General features: G+C 39.0%; 1 protein-coding gene across 1 annotated transcript; it reads left to right on the top strand.

Moving 5' to 3' along the window:
* The first annotated feature begins 3,729 nt into the window (after positions 1–3,729).
* dmgdh (dimethylglycine dehydrogenase) lies at positions 3,730–20,969 on the top strand. The gene is made up of 16 exons (XM_054612619.1): positions 3,730–3,961; positions 4,196–4,364; positions 5,849–5,947; positions 6,046–6,210; positions 7,781–7,985; positions 12,918–13,166; positions 13,251–13,449; positions 13,526–13,695; positions 13,788–13,941; positions 16,444–16,609; positions 16,700–16,830; positions 18,100–18,317; positions 18,871–19,028; positions 19,378–19,437; positions 19,557–19,691; positions 19,784–20,969. Exons 1-16 carry the CDS (start codon positions 3,840–3,842, stop codon positions 19,994–19,996), a joined length of 2,613 nt encoding a protein of 870 aa, XP_054468594.1. The 5' UTR covers positions 3,730–3,839; the 3' UTR covers positions 19,997–20,969.
* Positions 20,970–21,208: the final 239 nt, after the last annotated feature.

Raw genomic sequence — 21,208 nt, 5'->3', positions numbered from 1 at the left:
TCTCTGTGCAGAAAGATGTTTGTGCAGAGTTTGACACTAGAGGGCTTTTTTTTCACATTCATTAGGTTTCTCTCTGTCTATGCACAGCTCAGTGTGAGCAGGATTATGTGACTCCACAAATAGCTTGGAGCCCATCGAGGTGAAAAAAAGAAGAAAAGGTGGAAACCACAGTGCAGGATCACTGGGAATGGGCTTTACAGTGAACTATAGGAGACATGGTGTGTGCAGAAGTCAAACTTTTGATGCAACATATATTTAAATATTTATAAATTGTGGGGTTTTTTAACGAGGGGGAAAGTGTAGATGGAATTGGAAGAATTTCTGATGAGATAATTTATCTTTTTTTTTTATAAAAACACGTTATTATTTTAAGAAGATGATATTTAATCTTTTTTGGTAGCATCCATTATCCAGAATAAATCTTTCCCTGAGTCCATGGGGAAAATTATATGTGAAACTTTTTTGGGAATTGGTCATGTACACACTTGCAGTCCAGGTTACCATGGCGATGACACCGTCTGGTAATCCAGCCAAGATAGACACAACAGAGTCCAGGCAAGCGAAAAACCACAGGACGGTCAAAACTAAGTAAACACACTGTGGAAATACTCCACTACAAGTAAAAGTCCTTCATTTAAAACCTTCCTTCAGTTAAAGTATGTATCTGCAAAATGTAGTCTCTGTCCTGTGAGAACCTCGTATCTCTAAAAAGAACAAACAACCAGTTTTCAGCTTTGTGACGATGCATTTTCCAGCTGATCCAAGAGGCTTTTTAAAGAGTTCATTTATCTGAAGAAGTAGGAGGATTTTCTCAACACATAAAGGAAACACTTCATCCTTCAGTTTATCACAAACATTCAACATCAACACATCTGGAGATACAAGGTTTTACCTGGACAGGAAGGGGATGAAAAACTGTCATCTGAGAAGAAACTTAAGCTGTCAGACAAATGTAGTAAAAGTACAATATGTACCTCTGAGAGGTAGTGGAGGAGAAGTATAAAGTAGCATAACATTTAATTATTCAAGCACAAGTACCCCAAATTTGTACTTAAATACAGTACTTGAGGAAATGTTCTTTCACTAATGGACAAAACACATGATTAACCGTCTTGGATCTTTGGATCTCCTTTATACCCCGTGTCCCTCTATATGAAAGAACGCCATGTGTAATATAACATGATACTTTGAAGACAGTACATGCTGTACGGATGGCACATTTGTTGCGGATGTTCTAATTTTTATCTCCCATGTCTAGGGAGGTTAGAATGTTTTAATAATCCAGGCCAGCATGCTGCTATCAGGGGTATATGTTATTCCTCTGTTAAGTCTCGTTCAGATCATTTGTACAGAGGTCCTTAGAGCTAAATGCACTTCAGCTTAATAAGACATAACATTTTACTACATGAACCGCTCCAGTGGATCAGACTGTGGTTGCACTTGGCAGCTTCCAGGGGTGAATGTGATCAGGGAGTTCCTGCTAAAGTGAGGCTTCTTCCTCTCTGAAATACCCTGAATAAACAAAGGTTTAAAAAAAAAAAGATGCAAAGTTCTCAGGGGAACATGAATGCCATGAGTGAAAAATATTTGTAAATTAAAGAGATACGACACTGCATGTGAAATATTTGGATATGTGGAGTTAGGGAAAAAATCAGGGGGATCATAATAGTCATATGGGTTCATCCTCAGGGGATCATGAATGTATCCACACATTCTCATTCCCAACTCGTCAAATACCGGCGGTGGTTCAGTGGCGATCGAGGGACTAGGTATCCCCTCTAGCGTTAGTTTCCAACGTGTCGTGACAGCTTGTTACTATACGTTTCATGCGTAGTGTCCTTTCAAAATAAACTTTACAGGAAGTTAAGTTAAGCCGTTAACGCCGTTGTAACTGTCAATCACAGTAAGCCCCGCCCTAAATCATACTCTGCTTTATGGTCTATTTGACTCTAAATGGAGCATCATTTACTAAATGAACATCATGCTGTATTGAAGAAGACTTGAAACTAGAGATTGAGACCATAAACTCATGTTTACAATGTTTACTGAGGGAATAAATCAAGAGAGAAGTAGAGTCATTTTCTCATAGACTTCTATACAACCAGAGGAGTCGCCCCCTGATGGACAGTAGAGAGAATGCAGCTTTAAAGACATGAAGCATTGGACTTCACTTCTCAGAACAGGAAGTTGATTAATACCTGGAAAACTATTGACATCTCCTTCAGCCTCAGTTGTACTTTGCTTTTAGTGTTAATTAGCAAATGTTAGCAGAGGATATATGTATAACCAGAGGAGTTGCCTCCTGCTGGTCAGTAGAGAGAATGCAGGTTTAAGGCACTTCAGCATTGGATTCACTTGTTAGAACAGGAGTTTGCAGCCCGGTTGGGAGTGAGAACAGGTTTAATGTGTACGCAAAAGTTTACAACAATCCATTTAGTAGTTGTGGACCAAAGTGGTGAACCATCCAACAGAAAGACATTGCTGTGGTTAAAACTATTAACAAAATACAAACAAATGCAGACATAGAAGTAGAGGCTTTAACTTGGGACAAGCTTAAAGCAAACAGTCCAGCATGTTGCCGTCCCACCAGAGATAGTGGCAGCCTATGTAGACCACATGTTGTAGTGTAACATGATATAGTTAAGTCTGGTGCACAATTTTTGCTGAAACACTTTGTACCTTTTAAACCCTAAGTCTGCTTTATTGCCTGTAAATCCGCCCAATACCGTTCAATAAACTGTGCACATATTCACATCATTTCAAACTGGTTCATAAATGCATTTGTTTCTGCATTTCGGTGTTTATTTAAAGCAGTTGTGAAGATAAACGTCTGGTTCAAACCTGTTGCAGCTGTTCCAGGTGGGTTATAGGAAGCTGTGTTGCAATAAAAGGCTCAAGGACCACTCGGAGATCAATGTTTCTGTGTGGATCGCTCAGACTTCAGCTCACACAGGTCAACTCTTATGAGTGTCGTTTACCTTTTAGTTACATAACCCAGTCAAAAATAACTAGAGCAAAGCCTTTCTTGGATAGAGTTCTTTGTTATTAATCTGCCGTGTTGCATTAATCTGTTTTATGCAATAATGCTAATACAAGCGTCGTGAATTAACATGTGTTAATGACATTTCCATCAGCCTCAGTTGTACTTTGCCTTTAGAGTTAATTAGCAAATGTTAGCATGCTAACACCCTAAACTTAGATGCAGAAAAAATATAAATATTCTATACCTATGGACATTCACATTTTTAAATAAATGTTCATGGCCCAAAGAGGGGAAATTAACAAACATATTACGCGAAAAGCAAAAAGAGAAAACTTTGAACGGTCACAAATTTGTGCAGAGGAATTGTTTTTCTTTTCTTTCCTTAATCCCATTTATCATTTTATAATCATTTTACTATGGAACAAGTACTTTAACTTATACTTTCAGTACATTTTGTTGCTAATACTTAGGTACTTTTACTCAAGTGACATTTTTTATTTTAGTATTTGAATACTTCTTCCACCAGTGTGCATGAAGTAACACTATAATCATTGCATCTGGCAGAAGGTTGATATAATACATTCATTCAAATTATATTCAGGGCTCTGTGACCTACATTCTTTTTTTTTTTTTCTTTTAGCACTCAAAGTGTTAACACTCCTAAGGGTTGTTCTGGGTAAAGTTTCGTCCTGACTTGGTCCTCGACCTGTGGGCGTGCCAACACTGCTGTCAGTGCAAAAGTGGGATATTTGTAACCACGCGTGGCAGTGCAGGGGTCCAGTGAGAGAGAGGAGGGGGGGCTGGCTATGCTTTAAGTTGCATGTATAGTTTTTAAAACAAAAATATCACCGCAGTTATGTCGCGGATACTAAACCTGATCCACTGTCGTTTGCGGAGAGATTTGGCCGCATGTCGAGGGAGAGCTCTGCTGCCTTTGAGGACCATCTGCTGCACCTCCAGAAAACAAGCAGAGGAGAGGTGAGGTGGTGCAGTTCAGTTCACATGTGCAATGCTGATCATTTCATGGGACACGTTTGTTATAGATGAGGGTATGAGGCGTGCCATGCGTAAAATGCGCGTAAAGTTGCCATTACGCACAACTGTTAAAGCAGTTATGGTGACTTCAACATGTCAGCTCTTTGTAAACAAACTAGTGATGTGCATGTTGTAAAGCTGCAATGATTCACCTGTATTGTCTTTGTCTTTCCTCAGTGATGCATCCTCAGCCCTCAGAAAGAGGTGGAAGGACACAGCAGACACTGTGATCATAGGTGGGGGATGTGTGGGGGTCAGCGTGGCTTATCACCTGGCCAAAGGTGGTGTGAAGGATGTGGTGCTGCTGGAGAAGTCTGATCTGACGGCTGGGTCCACCTGGCACGCTGTACGTCTACAAAACTCTACTTTTATTTGTCCAGAACAGTGAATGTGAAGGTGGAGATGGTACCAACACATTGTCACACAACATTTTTTAACATATTTCCATTTCCATCTTGGTTTGCAACTAATATTAGCATCATTATTTATCTTTTTTTTGGTCTGTAAAGGGTCAAATATGACCGTCACAATTTAAATTATCTGCAGATAATTTTCTCGATTCATAGTTTTCTCCATTAAAGTGAGCCAAATTGACATCCTTTAAATATTTGTTTTATCCGACCAAAAGTCCAAAACCAAAATAAAAGTTGCATCAGAGGTTGTTTGGTATTTTTACTTGACAAATGTCAGACATTTAATCAACAATGGAAATAGTTGCAAAACCCTCTCAAGTTAGGGAATATTTAATATTTTTGCTTGAAAAATGACTACATTTAGAAATATTTCTATCTCAACTTGGATTCATTTATTATATCCGGGGATTTTCTTCGATATTATCATGAAAATTAACATCAGTCCTCTGAAAAATATTCAGATTGACCACTGAGCACGTTTAATGTTAATAGAAAAAGTATGGAGAGCTTTTCTTCCTCGACAGTCTCATTCAGGGAAGATCAGTTCCAGGGCAGCTGTTCCAAGTTTTCAAGGCACACGAGGTCTTGATCCTCATTCACTTCAGTGTGATGCTATTAATAAACATTTGACATGTAAGACAGGGGAACTTACTCTTACTATGTTACTCTCTTCATCTGTGGGGGTTGGAGCCTTTCCCAGCATGCATTAGTGTGAGTGGCAGGGAACTCCTTTTATGAGTTACAGTCAGTTTAAAGATTGTGATGAACTTGTAAAAAATGATCTCAATTGCTCTTCTGTTTAGAATAGTTTGGAGTTGTATCAAAATGCTTGGACAGGGTATGAAAGCTGCTTTAATATATATTTTATATATTATATAATAGGTTGCTCTTGGTTATGAAGAATTATCGCCTTACTTTGCAGCTCTTCAGAGCGTTTCAGCATCTTTAAGCTCATTGTTTTGGTTTTAAACGACACTCAACATCATTGTTTTACTTTACTCCCACAGCTCTCATTAGCATTTTTAGCTCCGAAACCTGACTATACGCCACTTGCCTATCACCAAACAACAGAAAGACAAATTTATAGCGACCAGGTAGTGAAGATAGTGAAGCATTTAGCTGCTAAATGGCCAGATATTTGTCTAAGGAGGTGGTGGAGACCAAAACAGAGGTAAAAGAGAGTGAATATTGGACTTGCATTCATCAAGTGGACACAAACATGAATCCAAAGAATGATAATGTCGCTCTTTGTCTTCCTAGATGTGTAAATATGCAACTGTTTGCACAAATATAACTTAAATGTGTTGTCATTGTTGTGTTTACAGTCTTTTTTCTGCCCCCAAAAATATGTTTATGCAGAGGTGAGTGTTTTGTCTCTGCAAATTAATTTTCTTATCCTGGTTTGTTTGTATTTCAGGCTGGTTTGACAACATATTACCATCCAGGCATCAACCTCAAGAAAGTCCACTATGACAGCATTAAATTATACGAGAGCCTGGAGGCTGAAACTGGACAGGTGAGATTCCTGGCTCACCTTTCCTACCTTTGATTTGTAGATTAGTTTTTTTTATCTGTGTGCTCACATGTTGTTTGTATTGTCTTGTTTATCTGCAGGCTGTCGGCTTTCATCAGCCCGGCAGCGTCCGTATCGCTTCAACGGCGGCCCGAGTGGATGAGATGAGGTACCAGATGACGCGCACACACTGGCATGTGACGGAACAGTACTTCATCGGACCGGAGAAAGTCCACGAACATTTCCCTCTCCTCAATATAGATAAGGTCTGTACCAACCATGGAAATATTAGAGTATTTAACCTTAAAGAGACATTGGATTCTGTGGATTAATGATATAGTGATTGGCTGTCCTTGATTGAACAGTCAATAATGATCGTCCACCACACCATAGTACAAATATCACATAATCTCCTCTACAAAGTGTTTAAAATTCTGCAGTCTCGTCCTGGTTTTGCAGGGGTTTGCAGTCTTTGCTTGATTTCCTAGAGTTAGATGAGAAGATCAATACACTATCTGTCTGTTGGAAATATAAAGCCAATCCAGAGGAAAACAGTGAGGCCAAAAAAATGACAAAACAGACATAATTATTATTATTATTAGTATCATTATTATTATATATTGGTCGATAGATAGAACCTATCTCAACAATAAACAGGCCAGCATATTCATCATGCATTCATGATCCCCAGAAGATTATTCCCTCTGATTTTAGTTAGCTGTCCTTTTGTCTGGCATCATCACAAGATGCATAGGAATTTACAATTAAATATACCAGCACATCCATATTTTCCTCAGAGGAAAAAACGCTTTAGATTTTGGACCATCCAGTTTTCCTCTTGCGTCATCCTCAGGAGGCCAAAATGTCAACACACACAAAAACATCTTCATATCATCAAATATTTGACAGGTTGATGAATTTTGCTATTCATGGTCCCCAGAACCCTGTTGTTTTGTCTGGCACCACCACAAGTACTAAATCACTCTCTGTGCACAAGAATTGTCCAAGTCTAAAGATTTGGAAGAAATCTACGAGCACACACTCAGGCATTCTTGCTCCTCAGAGGAACAGCCCTTCCCATTTTGGATCTTTGTATCATCTACAGGAGGCCAATATGTCAACTTTTCACCCACAAAAACATCTTAAAGTCATCAAATATTTTGCCAGGCCGACAGAAACCACAAGGACGTAGTCTTTGTGCACAAGAATTGTCCAAATCTAAATCTAAAGATTGGGGTGAAAGTTACCAGCACATTCTCAAGCATTCATGGTCCTCAGAAGAAGAGCCCTTTCGATTTTGGATCATGGATCAATCCTCAGGAGCCCAAAATGTCAACTTTTCACACACCAAAGCATCTTGAAATCATAAAATATTTGGCAGGTTGACATGAATTTGCTACAATTATTCATGATCCCCAGAATTGTCTGGCACCACCACAAGGCTGAATGGACAAGTGGCGAAAATATCAACATTTCGCACACAAAAAAAATTATTACTATTTTTAATCAGCAAATATTATGCAGAAGGACATGAAAGTTGCTAATCACATTTATGCTCACATGTGGATAAACCCCTTTGGGTAAATAAACCATAAAAAGAATAGGAAATATGCTGATACTTTGTTGTTACCACCCACTTTAGTATTATAGTATTAAAGCGATGAACTTTGCATCTTTGAGATTTTAAGCAGATTTAAGACATGTTTGATCAGTTGACTTTTGTGCAATTGTTTTGATCAACAAATAAAATTGAGATATACAGTCAAGAACCACTTTTTCAGTCTCTAAAATATTAATATTCGTTGTTATATGAACATTTGTTCTCTTTATTTTCAGGTGTTGGCAGGTCTGTACACCCCAGGAGACGGCCACATTGACCCTTACTCTCTGACTATGGCTCTGGCTGCTGGTGCTCGCATGTACGGCGCCCAGATCTACAACCCCGCCCCGGTCACCGCCCTCAACCCGACCGCCGACGGAAAGTGGGACGTCCAGACTCCTCACGGGACAATCCGCGCAAATCGCATTGTCAATGCAACAGGTTTGTGCCTGCAGAAAATGCACATTCACGCTGAAACCAGAGATGAAAAACCTGGAAAATGTTGATGCTTTATGCTTTATGCAATTTCAGGCTTTGAAGTTTGTTCGTTTTGCATCAAAGTCTGCTTTAGTTACAGGATTTTTTTTTCCAGACATGCAACAACTATAGGCTCATATTTACTGCAGTTAATACACTAAGTTGTGGGCTTGGATGTGTGTACAAGGTATTTTAAATTTAGCACACTTTCCATGAGACAACTAAAATTAGAATTTTTCTTTGATGTGCTTTTAATTTCCTTCGAAACACATAAAAAAAATGGAAAAGTCCCACTCTAAAATGTAACTCAGGTGCAGAATTACTCTGAATATCTGCTGATTAAGACAGAAAGCAGAACCATCCCATAGTCTAGTCTGAGAGTGCACATTCACTCTCAGACTAGAGATAGAAAACATGTACATTTTGATGGTTTATGCTTTGATTTTTAGTGCAATTTCAGACTTTGAAGTTTGTTTGTTTTTGCATCAAAGTCGACTTTAGTTTCAGTATTTTTTTTGCATGCAACAACTAGAAGCTCATATTTACTGCAACTCGTACATTAAATTGTGGACTTGGATGTGTTTCACAAGGCATTTAAAATTAAGGTTACATTTTCCATGTGACAACAAATTTAGAATTTTATTTCGATGTACTTTTCCTTTCCTTCCAACACAGAAAAAAATGAAAAGTCCTACACAAATATGTAACACATATGCTTTGATTTTTTGTGCTAATTCAGGCTTTGAAGTTAGTTTGTTTTTGCATAAAAGTCTGCTTTAGTTACAGCATTTTTTTTCCAGACATGCAGCAACTAGAAGCTTACTTGTATTTACTGCACATAGAAAAATGAAAAGTTCCAAGCTAGAATGTAACTCAGGTGCAGAATTACACTGGATTACTTCTGATTAAGACACAACTCGAACACATCCCATAGTCGTTGCGCTACGTTATCTGTGGACACTGTACAGAAGGAGACCTTTGCCCACACTGACCGCCGCCTGCAGAGTTCAGAGTAATTTAGACTTTGGCTTGAACTGGGTCGTACCAGTTCTGGGGGGATTTTGTTGGCAAAGACTCCTTTCATCCCGGCTGCTGTTGTTTTTTTATCTGGCAACTTTCAGGAATTTGCTTCAGTGTGTCGTCCTCAATAGAAGAGAGATTATGTAACATGAATTATTTAGGTCATGCATACAGCAACACCCGTCTTATATTTATCTAACAAACTAATTGCAGAGAAAAGCAACTGCAGTCCATCACTTAAAAGTACTGTAACAGTCATGGGTCAGAATGTGGATATGCATTCATGGTTTAAAAAAAGTTCTGCAATGCAAGGATCTAGTCACCACACATGCATTAAATTGTAGAGGGTACCATAAAAGACCCTTGCGGAGTGAATTTTCTACAGCTCATTCAGAATGCCTTGTTCCATATTTCCTGCCTTGAATTTGCACATTCTGTACTCTGGTTGAAGCCAGCTATGCTGCGGATCCTGCTGTCGTTTTGCCTTCACTGTGTCAAACAGCCAATCCAAACAAGCCAACCGCTCACATTTCATCCAATCTTGAAGCAGCAGCACTTGCACACCTCCCGTTTTTTTCAAGCGTTTTCTCACTTTTTTGCATAAAGGGACTGAAATGTCAAACTGATAGATATCACAACGGTTGGGCTTAACATTGTTGGCAATATATACCAATATTCATTTCTGATATTTAATGGGTAAATGTACGATTTTGAAAGTTCAAACTCATGCATTCCCCTTTTGATTGTGTTTTGTTGTGATGTAAAGATTGACAACAGATGCAGGGCTGCAGAAATAACCCCCGTAATTAATCCAACATGGCAAGAATGAATCACCAAGAGGCAGCAGGAACCTCAGTCTTTTTTAAACACATTGTCTCCATGTGATAGTTTAAAACCCACTACCCACAAGCAGCTGTTTTGTTGCACTTGCAAGTTTCTCTCTGCTCTTTTCTTACATACTTTATCCCTCCCATTCTTCACGGAGCCTTGTGCAGAACCGTAACCACTTCTTTTGTCCAGCCAGACAAAACAAAAAAAAACATTCACAAACTGTGGAGCAGTCTGGAATGCAGTTATGCTGTACTCTCTCCTCCCAGTTGGACATAGAGAGGACTAAATTAAGGTCAAAGTTCAAAGGTCTCTTAGAATGTGACCCCACAGGATCAGTTTCAACATGTAAGCCTTGTTTTGACCATTGTGTGAAGAGTAGACTACACTTTTCAAACCTGCAAACTGATAAATGTTATAAAAAAGAGGCTTAAACCAGTGATTCCAACTAGATATTGTTGTTTTGATACTGTAAATTCCAGAAAATATAATTTTTATAGTATTTTTAGGGTTGTTTTCATGCAATATAGCTCAGTTTGTTCTAGTTTGCAGTCATGCTCCCACTTGGATGTTACCTTGCTTTTATCTAACTATGTAAACGGTCAATGTATTATTTTTGGCTATTTACATCCTTAATTACATCAGCCAACTATATCAACTATTTACCCACTAATTTAAGGTAACTATTTCAACCATTAATCCATTGTTTTTAGCCATCTGTTTAAACATCTCTGCAGGCTTGATAACTAGATTTGACCCTCAATTGCAGCACATGGTTCTCAGGAGTTACAGCTTGTTATGTGAATATATTTTGTAAAATCAAATTGTGAATTATGTTTTATCAAATAATTAAGTGTCTTCACAATATTTCAACAGTGCATTTAGCCTGGGACCTTTTGAGCGGATCATTATATATTCATTAATGGAGAAACAAATAGAGTTTAGCAGCGTGGAAGGCTCACATGGACATAACAGGACTTGTTTCAAAGCTTGTTTTATTTTGGTGAGCTTGTTGACTCCGTTCATCACTCCTCCTGGGTAACCCAGTGAATCGGCCCTCTGTGCAGGCGTCTGGTAAACACGCTCCTCTGCAGCACAGCTCTTGCATAAATTGCCTGGAACCTTATCTGGATGTTGTGTTTGCATGCACCCCCAACCCCGTCCCTCACCATGAGAAAGAGTTCACATGTGGCGCTCATGCAGAATATAAAGAGTAAATGTTGCAGACGTGCATGCATTCAACCACATTTACCCTAATTTGAAATATAATGGAATTCAAGTGGGTGTTCATTCCAATTTAATTTGTGTTAATAGAACTCACTCTTGCAACTCATAAGTGGAAGAAAACAGTGGATTTGGAGCAAAAGTTCATATTGATCTTTGTTTAGTTCACATATCCCACTTACAGACTCCCAATCAATGACTTTATAACATATGGACGTAGTCTCTGCAACGTCTCCTGTAGGTTTAACCCATCACTCAAAGCGGCCATGCCTTCTCTATAGATTCCTGTTCTTTTCTGTTCTGTTTCATAAATGCCAGGATGTAAAAACAGGAGATCTTTTATTTGATTACAAAAAGTCCTTCTCTTCAAATAGTTTTCATTTTTCTGTGCTGTTTCTTGTTGTTGTTTGTCCATCTGTCTGGGTGCTGGATGTCTATTTTTGTTGATCTTTTTGTTTGTGCTTATTTTTAAGTGTTTGCACTTTACATTCATGAATCTAAACCTTAAAATCACAGGATGACACATCAGCCTGGTCCTGTATTTATACATTTTAATATAAAGGTAAAAACATTCTGATTATATGGTCAGTTCATCCAAATTACAAAAAAACAACACAATTTCTCAATTTCTCTAGGTGGTATTTAGATCTGCATATAGCTAATAAATCTCATGCTTTTCTTTGACAATAAAGTCTTGGTGCATGTATCAGTTATCACTAACAATTGCTGCAAAGTACTTGCACACTTGCAGGTCTTTATAGACGGTTTCTACATAAAGTAAACACAAGCGATAAACCGTGTACCACCAGTCAAATTAATTATTAATATTTTCAAATTTCATGTGTTTAGAAGTTTATCTCAAAAGACAATGAAAGTAAATGTAAAACTGTTGGAAAGGCTGTTAAGTAACTACTGAATCATTCTTGAAAAATAATTCCTAACAAAGGAAAGAGTGGGGGCTTTACTTCTTGCTTACAAACAGATTCATTCATCAAACTTTGTGCGTCCATGAGGAGACATAAAGTATTTTTTAAAGGTTCAATAAAACATCTGAGGTAATCGAGAACATACTGTACAGCACTGAGAAGTTGACAAAAGTCTGGTACAGTGAAAGCAGTTTTGCTTTCTTGCCAAAAGTTAGATGAGAAGATTGACAACACTCTTATATGCATCTGTCTGTCGAATATGAAACTAAAGCCAGCAGCTGGTTAGCGTAGCTTTGAATGAAGACTAGAAGCAAGGGGAAACAGCTAGCGTGGCCAAAAGTACAAGAATGTGCCCATGCCTTGTGTTTAATGAGTACCTTTCTTGGTGGGGAAGCTTCGGCACTAAACTGCCCATAAAAAACACAGCTTGTCGTTTTTCCACTTCAGTTTATGTACCATTTAAAATGTGTTCATTCGTTACATTTAGAGCTGCTCATCTGCAGATTGTGTTACCTGTGGACAGAGCAAGGCTAGCTTGACTCTAAATGGACCATAATTTACTAAATGAACATCATGCTGTATTGAAGAAGACTTGAAACTAGAGATTGAGACATAAACTCATGTTTACAATGTTTACTGAGGGAATAAATCAAGAGAGAAGTAGAGTCATTTTCTCATAGACTTCTATACAACCAGAGAAGTCGCCCCCTGATGGACAGTGGAGAGAATGCAGCTTTAAGACACTTCAGCTTTGACTTCACTTTTCAGGTTTCCGCCTGATTAGGAAAAAATTTAACTGAACATAATTTGTTCTATCTAATTCAAATGCAGCCAACAAAGCAGAGCCGACTTAATCTTATTAGTTGATTTAATACCATCCCTGTTGTTGTTTATTAAGGTTTCTGGGCCCGGGAAGTGGGCAAGATGATCGGGTTCGAACACCCAACCATCCCGGTGCACCACCAGTATTTAGTGACGGCAACGGTACCGGAGGTGAAGGCTCTGAAGAAGGAACTGGCCGTCATCAGGGACCTGGAGGGCTCTTACTACCTGCGTCAGGAAAGAGACGGCCTGCTGTTCGGCCCGTATGAAAAGATGGAGAAGATGGTGCTGCAGGACTCTTGGGTCAGAGATGGAGTTCCCCCAGGTCTGTCTGCTATACAAACAGATTTATCTTTACATTTTGTATTTCTTTGAGCTAACTATCTGTGTCTCTGCGTGGCTGCTGCAGGTTTTGGTAAGGAGCTGTTTGAGTCGGACCTCGACAGGATCATGGAGCATGTGGAGATGGCCATGGAGATGGTCCCTGTGCTGAAGGAGGCCGACATCATCAACATAGTGTCCGGACCGATCACCTACACCCCTGACCTGCTGCCCATGGTCGGACCGCACCAAGGAGTTCGCAACTACTGGAACGCCATTGGCTTCGGGTACATGTTGGCGGATGGAGATTGGTCAGCAGATGAGGGCTGATTCATAATGCTGAACGCTTCGGACTGTTTTCAGGTATGGAGTCATCCACGCTGGCGGGATCGGTAAGTTCCTGAGCGACTGGATCAGGAATGGGGAGCCTCCTTACGACCTGATTGAGTGCGACCCAAACCGATACGGCAGATGGTCGGACGTGAATTTCCTGTGCGCCAAAGCTCGAGAATCCTATGGCTTCAACAATGTGGGTAAGAACAAGACGATCGCACCTTCTTTGGACGAAACCTTCTCTTTTAACCAGCACTTAACGGTAACTCCTCACTCTTGTCTGTCTCTCCAGTTGGCTATCCGAAGGAGGAGCGATTCGCTGGTCGACCAACCCAACGGAAAAGTGGCGTGTACGAGCTGCTGAAGGACAAAGCATCCATGGGCTTCCATGCCGGCTGGGAACAACCGCACTGGTTCTACAAACCTGGAGATGACACCGGATACAAGTAAGGCATCTCGTTAGGAGAGCTCGTCTGAAATATTACTCTAATATACTCGCTCTAAAAATGTATTTTGGCGATGGTTACACTTGTCTTTACAACAACACTTTTGTGATCAGATCAGCACTCAGCTGTTTTCACATATGTGTGAATTATTTCATGGTCAAAGGAGAGGCTTTAAAAAAAAATTAATTTCCTATAAATTCTTTATAATAAAAACCCCCTGTTATTTTTAGCTGTGTACTTTTCCTCCCTGCAGTGTAAGTAGACTTGTTTTATTGAGGACTAGCTGCTATCAAAGCTGTACCAATTTGGTGATAAACACATTTTATTTGACTTTAAATTCTTCACATCATATGTTTGATTTCATTTATTTTTATTTTATTTCATTTATTTCATTTATTTCATTTATTTATTTTATTTTATTTATTTTTATTTTATTTATTTTATTTATTTTATTTATTTTATTTATTTTATTTATTTTGTGTCTGTCTCTGTCAAGGACATATGTGTTCATGCTGGGTCAACATTCCCCCAAAATAATCTCTTAGTTGTTTAAATTGACCAAATGTTTATGTTGATTCCCTTGTTGAAAAAAAAATCTTAACATCAAAAGTCCCCGTTATTTAAAAGCTTTTATTTTGAAGGAGCAAATTGATAAAATGTTGGGTTTTCAGTTTCAATGGGAGCAAGATCTGATCTCAGAGCATCCAAACTTGACAGTTATGCTTTCTGGCATGATTGGATGACAAAAGTAGCATTGAAAGACAGAAGTGTTACCATCACGTTTGTTGTTTTTGATTGACAGCATGCCTACCATAACTATCTTAGACCTAAACAAGAAGTAAACATTTGAATAAAATATTCCTATTGTTTCGTAACTGCTATTAATGTAATTGCTAACAGCTGTTGCGACCCTTTAATTAACCATCGCATTTCTGCACTAGAGACACACCCCCCCTCACTCTTACGAAACCCTCTCATCAATCTGAGGAAAGAAGAAGAATTTAGTGACAAACAACACATGCAGATAACTGTCAGTAGCTGCATGTGACACAGCTGTCCCCGTGTGCAGGATCTCCGTATCAGAATATGAGACATGACAATGATTTAAAACCAAACTGTTAGAGTTTTTGGAGTCTCACCAAACCATTTGGCTGCATACTTGGCTCATATATGTCACATGGAGGTTTGTCTTTGAACAAATGTTACCCTCTTACCGCTCTGACGGCCCAAGGACGGGCCCTTGCACTGTTTTGTGTAGACGTGTTATTTACACCACTGCTATGTATAAGTAGGTACTGATGCGACATGTCTTTGGAAAGCTAAGATTCTTGTGATTCGATTGATGCAAATCATTTCAAGATCCGATCACAACAGCAGGTACAATCACCGCCTCTGTCAGTCCACCACCAAACAAACAAACAGTTACAAACTTGTGTCAACTCACCTCTGAAGCCTCATAGTAATCCACAGATCAATAACATTCACTAGTAATCCACAGATCAATAACATTCACTAGTAATCCACAGATCAATAACACTCACTAGTAATCCACAGATCAATAACATCCAATAGTAATCCACATATCATCTTGTTACATTGGCAAAGATCCAGACGATCCAATCCAGTAAAGTATTTTCTGTGGTATTGTTATCAAATTTGAACTGGGACTAGGTAAGGCTTCATGCTGTGGTCCCATTGTGTTTTCCAGTCCATAAGTATCAGCTACAGTCATCTGCAGGCATCTATTTGCAAAAAAATATTACTCAATGCCAGTAGCACTTAGAGTTATTCTGACTGTTGGGGAAAAAACTTCAGAGTGTTACCTTTCAAAAGAGACCAAAACCATGCATGTACTCCAAATGGTTCAAGAACAGCTTTCAATTTACTTTGGGTATGCCTTGGATAGGCGTTTTAGGCAAATTTTCCCGGAATGGTAAGGGCCACATAATCGTTCTTTTTTTGCAATATTGTATTTTTAGGCACCTGAGAATGGTTGGTTGGTTGGTTGGTTGGTTGGTTGGTTGGTTGATCCATCCCCTATGGTCCCGACTTAGATATCTTGACAACTGTTGGATGCATTGACATGAGATTTTGTGCAGACATTTATAGTTTTGATAGAATGTATTCCACTAATTTTGGAGATCATGTGACTTTTCCTCTGGAGACACCATCATGTCAAAAATGTTCGATACTTGCAAAAAGAATAACTTTGCATTTAGTGCTAATTAGCAAACGTTAGCATGCTAAAATGCTAAACTAAGATGGTGAACATTATTTCTGATAAACATTTTGTATGTTAGCATGCTGACGTTAGCATTTAGCTCTCACCGGGACGCTAGCATGGCTGTCGACTTTTAAGTTTTGATAATTAACTAGTCTAAATAAAAAGTAACTTGCACAATTTTCATTATGCAATGGAGTCATTAAAAAGAGGCAGCAAAAAAAGTTTGTGTTGATTAAAACGATATAAAGACTGATATTTCTTTTTTGTGTTGTGCTCAGGCCCAGTTTCCGTCGCACCAACTGGTTCGAACCAGTCGGCAGAGAGTGCAAACTGGTGATGGAGAAGGTGGGAGTGATCGACCTGACTCCTTTTGCCAAGTTCATCATGAAGGGGAAGGACTCGCACAAGCTGCTGGACCGCCTGTTTGCCAACACCATGCCCAAGGTAGAGCACATGTGTGATTTATTAACACCTGTGTGAACTGTTTGAATTGCACGACGCCTCTCTCTGACTCAATATCCTCCGTGTCTTCAGGTGGGACTTACCAATGTCAGCCACATGTTGACACCCACCGGGAGAGTCTTTGCTGAGGTCACCATCACCCAGCTGGCACCAGGAGAGTTCCTGCTCATCACGGGATCGGGATCAGAGGGACATGACCTCAGGTGAAACTTTGCTTCATCTCGCTCCACTTAATCAGGCGGCCTGCCGTTAGCGGCGCTACTAACAAAATTGAAAGCCCTGTAATTGGAATTATCTTGCTGAAATGCACCTTGGGAGTTGTAGTTCTCATCTAATATGATGTGTTTAATACACAGGCTTGAGAAAATGAATGAGCCATTACTTCCGCTACCAGAGGCGCCTGAAATAGGACTCAAGGAGTTTATTATCGTATACATTTAACAATGCCACCAGTTCATTTTCATTCAATTAAAACAGCAATTAAGAAAAGTCCAATAATAGCTTGTTCCTTTCTAACTATGAATTGTTGTAGTTTTAGTACTCAAAACCATTGAGTCATGCTTGCTGAAGAACTACACTCATGCATCTCAGTAAGATGGCCCAATCAACCAGCGCCTCATGCACAAACCTTCACACACACACACACACACACAGGTACACAAGTAAACAATCAATATTCATTTTGCAGAGAACACCGAGTACATGATGTCAGTTCTCACACTCTGGCCAGAGTTGAGCCTCAAGCTGTGCGTAAGAAAAAAAACTCTCTCACAGCCTGTTTTATAGGCAGAAACCTAAAACCTTTCAGCAGCTGTTAACACAACTCCCCTCCGTTTGCTCCAATCAGGAGGCAGAACGTTAAAACATTCTCTCCAACCAAGAGTCTGAAAGAGGCAAGGACATGTTTTAATGTTGTGTAGCGACATCTGCTGGTGTAGACTAGAGATGAAGAGTTCAACAAGGTCACATCAACAATACGTTAAATACTTAGTGTGGAAAATCAATGACATATTTATGCTTACATTCAGTGTTACTCAGCCAAACTCATTGTGTATAATCACAAGAAAATAAGAGGTTTTTTTACCATAGAATAACCTCTGTTGGTCTTGAGGAGCTGCAGAATTTATTTCTGCACAAACTGCAGCTTCCACCGTACATTCACTTGAAATCCTCACCATTCAATCCAATGCTACTCTTACAAGAACTGGCTCTTGATGCTCTGCAACCTCGCCTCTAGATGGCGCCAATTCCTACAAACTGGACCTTATAACTTATTTTGAATACAGTGCAGTGTTGTTCTTCCATGTCATTGTTGGCACATTACCGTGTAACTTGGCAAACTATATCCACCCAAACGGGGACCAACAAAAAAGCTCCATAGTGCTATTAGATGTCTAAAACTATATTAAGATATAGTGATACGATATTAGCCTGCTGAAAGTTCTCTGTCTGTGTATTTGAACTCTCTTCAGGTGGATAGAAGCAGAAGCTGCAGACGGCGGGTATGACGTGGACATCAGCAACGTAACAGAGGATATCGGCGTGTTGGGCATTGCTGGACCAAAGTCCCGCAAAGTTCTCCAGAAGCTGACAGATGAGGATCTGAGCGACGCCGGGTTCAAGTTTCTCCACTGCAAGTCCATCCAGTTAGCCGGCGTTACCGTCCGGGCCATCAGGATCTCCTACACAGGTACTGCACAAAGTTTCCGTTAACAAGTACTTTTACTGGTCTTATTAAAACAAATGAAAATATTCTACCAGAGGAGCGGCAAAGTTTCACTTGACTCCAGATAGAAAAACACCATGAAAAACACAAATAAATCACTTGAATTAGAGGGAAATTGGCTATTAAAAGTTAACACTGAATAAAATATGTTACATTTAACTGAGAATATGATAAACTGTCCCCTATATACATGTATGTATAGCAACATAATACAGCTTCCCTGGTCCACAAAATCCTGTATCAGTCTCCTATTATCACCTTTATCTCCATAAGTGATGTAAAAATGTCAATATTTTAAAATTATACAAAATCAGGCAAATACATAAACAAGTGAAATCATTTAATTTCCTATGGAAGCCCATTTCTGTCAAGAAAACATAAATAAGTTGGTAAGCAAGCAAACAAATTATTTATTTTAATTATTTTAAGTTTACTTAAAACTCATCAACTCTTCTCTTTAACAACACAAACTGAAGTCTTGACATACTGTTTGGTGACACTAGATATATGTGTTTAGGTGAGCTCGGGTGGGAGCTGTACATTGAGCAGAAGAACATGGCGACTGTGTACAAGGCCATGATGGAAGCAGGAAAAGACGAAGGCATCGACAATTTCGGCACCTACGCCATGTCCTCCCTCAGACTGGAGAAGGGCTTCAGAGGCTGGGGAGCAGAGGTACACACACACACACACACACACACACACACACACACACACACACACACACACACACACACACACACACACACACACACACACACACACACACACACACACACACACAATTACATTTAGAGCATTAGAGGAGCTGGTAGACCAATTCTGTTAACTTTGAACGGAGCTAGGCTAGCTGTTTCCCCCTGTTTCCAGTCTTTATGCTAAGCTAACTGGCTGCTGGCTGTACCTTCATATTTACCGTACAGACATGAGAAAGGAATCAATCTTCTGATCTAAAGGCAATAAATATAGTATTCCTATAAGTAGAACTAGTTATGTGACCTTTGACTTATGTCTTTCTTCACAGATGAACTCAGACACCAATCCTCTGGAGGCTGGGTTGGACTATTTCATCAAATTGAACAAGGTAACCATCCATTGTGCATTTTTTTTAACATAAATTAACTGTTTTGTATCCAAGTTTTTACGATGTATATATCTATAACTAGGAATAAATTCTGATTAACAATGTTTTCTGTTGTCCAGCCTGCTGACTTCATTGGCAAAGCCGCCCTTCAGGAGATCAAAGCCAAAGGCCTGAAAAGGAAGCTCTCCTACCTCACGCTGGAAACAGATGATATCGACCCTGAAGGCAACGAAACCATCTGGCACAACGGCAAGGTCAGTAACACCAAAAGTCGTCCACTGATCAGGTTTTAGGTGGTTTATTTTGTGGTTATTTCTCACATGAGTCTGTGTTTCTTCCCCGTCAGGTGGTCGGCAACACGACGTCAGGCGCCTACAGCTACAGCAGCCAGCAGAGCCTGGCGTTCGCCTACCTGCCTGTGGAGCTGTGCTCGGTGGGCCAGAAGGTGGAGGTGGAGCTGCTGGGGAGGAAATACCGCGCCATGGTCATCCAGGAGCCATTAGTCCTCACCGAGCCCACACGAACCCGGCTGCAGAAGAAAGCAAAGGGGAAAGCATAAGATCAGTTCCTCACCAGCTAATGAAGAACCATTTTATTGTGATATATCAAAAGAGTCTTATATCCATGAACTGGACTGTTTGTGGGCAGTTTAGGGGGAAAAAAGTAATTTCACAACTTCCTGTTTTGTCTCCTCACGAGGAAGAAGTTGAAAACCGATTATGAGTGTGCTACATGAAGGGAAATAAAAATGTTTAATGTTCCTGCACTACAATGTCTTAAAGTGAGTAATTCACTTTTTGTAATTCTCTGAATTGATGTTAATGTTTTACAAGTCAAACGTTTTTTGAAGGATGCCTTATTCTTGACATTTCAACTGGAAGCTTTTTACGTTTATTTGAAGAATAAATAAAAAGATGCCGCTGCATTTTTAATAGTGTTATTAGCACTTTGTGATAAATGTGACAAAGTTTATAAACAACAATAACAAAAAAACAGAAGGCTGGTCAACTTGTACAAAGATTGTTTTATAATCTGTTTTTTTTCACTAGTATGTAATTAACTTGGTTTACATTAATAACTTAATTATTAAATCACTACACACACTTGTATTAGGTGTTTGTGTGTCTTAACTCCTTTTCCTTAGTGTGTAACAATCTTCTTTCATTCTAGAGTTTTATAAGACTTTATTTTAATTTTACTGTAGTTTTTTGTTTTTAAAATTACCTTTTTTAAAAAGTCTATTTTTCCCAAATCAGACTTAATAACATGAATAATGAAAACCACTTGTGCAAAGTAACATCTATGCAACAGCTGCCCCTTGTTGTATACTACAGTATAGTTTATAGTGTTTGTATACTGTATGTTATATACAGTATATCCACTGTACAGTCATATTACAATATTGTGAAGTATTTACTGTATAATAAAAATCAAAGCATAATATGATATATAATTTGATAAAATAAATAAAAGCACAATTGTAATATAGTATTTTACAGGAAATTGGTAATAAAATGCAATTTAAAACAAAATGATTGTAGATATGTTACTACTTCTTCATTACATCCAAATTAGGGCACTGGCAACTAATGACTTTCAATAGTGTTAATCTGCCCATTGTTCTTTCGAATAATCAATTAATTTTTTACAATATTAAAAATGTAATTTTGTCTCATCAACTGACAAAAACACTAAAACAATAATTTAATGTGATGTAAAACAGCACATTTTAGAGATATTTATGCTTGAAAAGTGTCAGAAACAATCAATA

Source organism: Anoplopoma fimbria, chromosome 14 (assembly GCF_027596085.1).
Source record: "Anoplopoma fimbria isolate UVic2021 breed Golden Eagle Sablefish chromosome 14, Afim_UVic_2022, whole genome shotgun sequence".
In the NCBI taxonomy this organism is placed as follows: domain Eukaryota; kingdom Metazoa; phylum Chordata; class Actinopteri; order Perciformes; family Anoplopomatidae; genus Anoplopoma; species Anoplopoma fimbria.
The sequence above is the reverse complement of the archived record's forward strand: the minus strand, read 5'-3'. Positions and strand labels throughout refer to the sequence as shown.

What these genes read in the sequence shown, in the direction of transcription:
- dmgdh (XM_054612619.1), top strand. Translation starts at nt 3,840, where the DNA reads ATGTCGCGGATACTAAACCTGATCCACTGTCGTTTGCGGAGAGATTTG. An exon ending in CAGAGATGGAGTTCCCCCAG is followed by an intron (nt 13,167 to 13,250) that starts GTCTGTCTGCTA and finishes TGGCTGCTGCAG; the next exon opens with GTTTTGGTAAGGAGCTGTTT. An exon ending in CATCAGGATCTCCTACACAG is followed by an intron (nt 18,318 to 18,870) that starts GTACTGCACAAA and finishes ATATGTGTTTAG; the next exon opens with GTGAGCTCGGGTGGGAGCTG.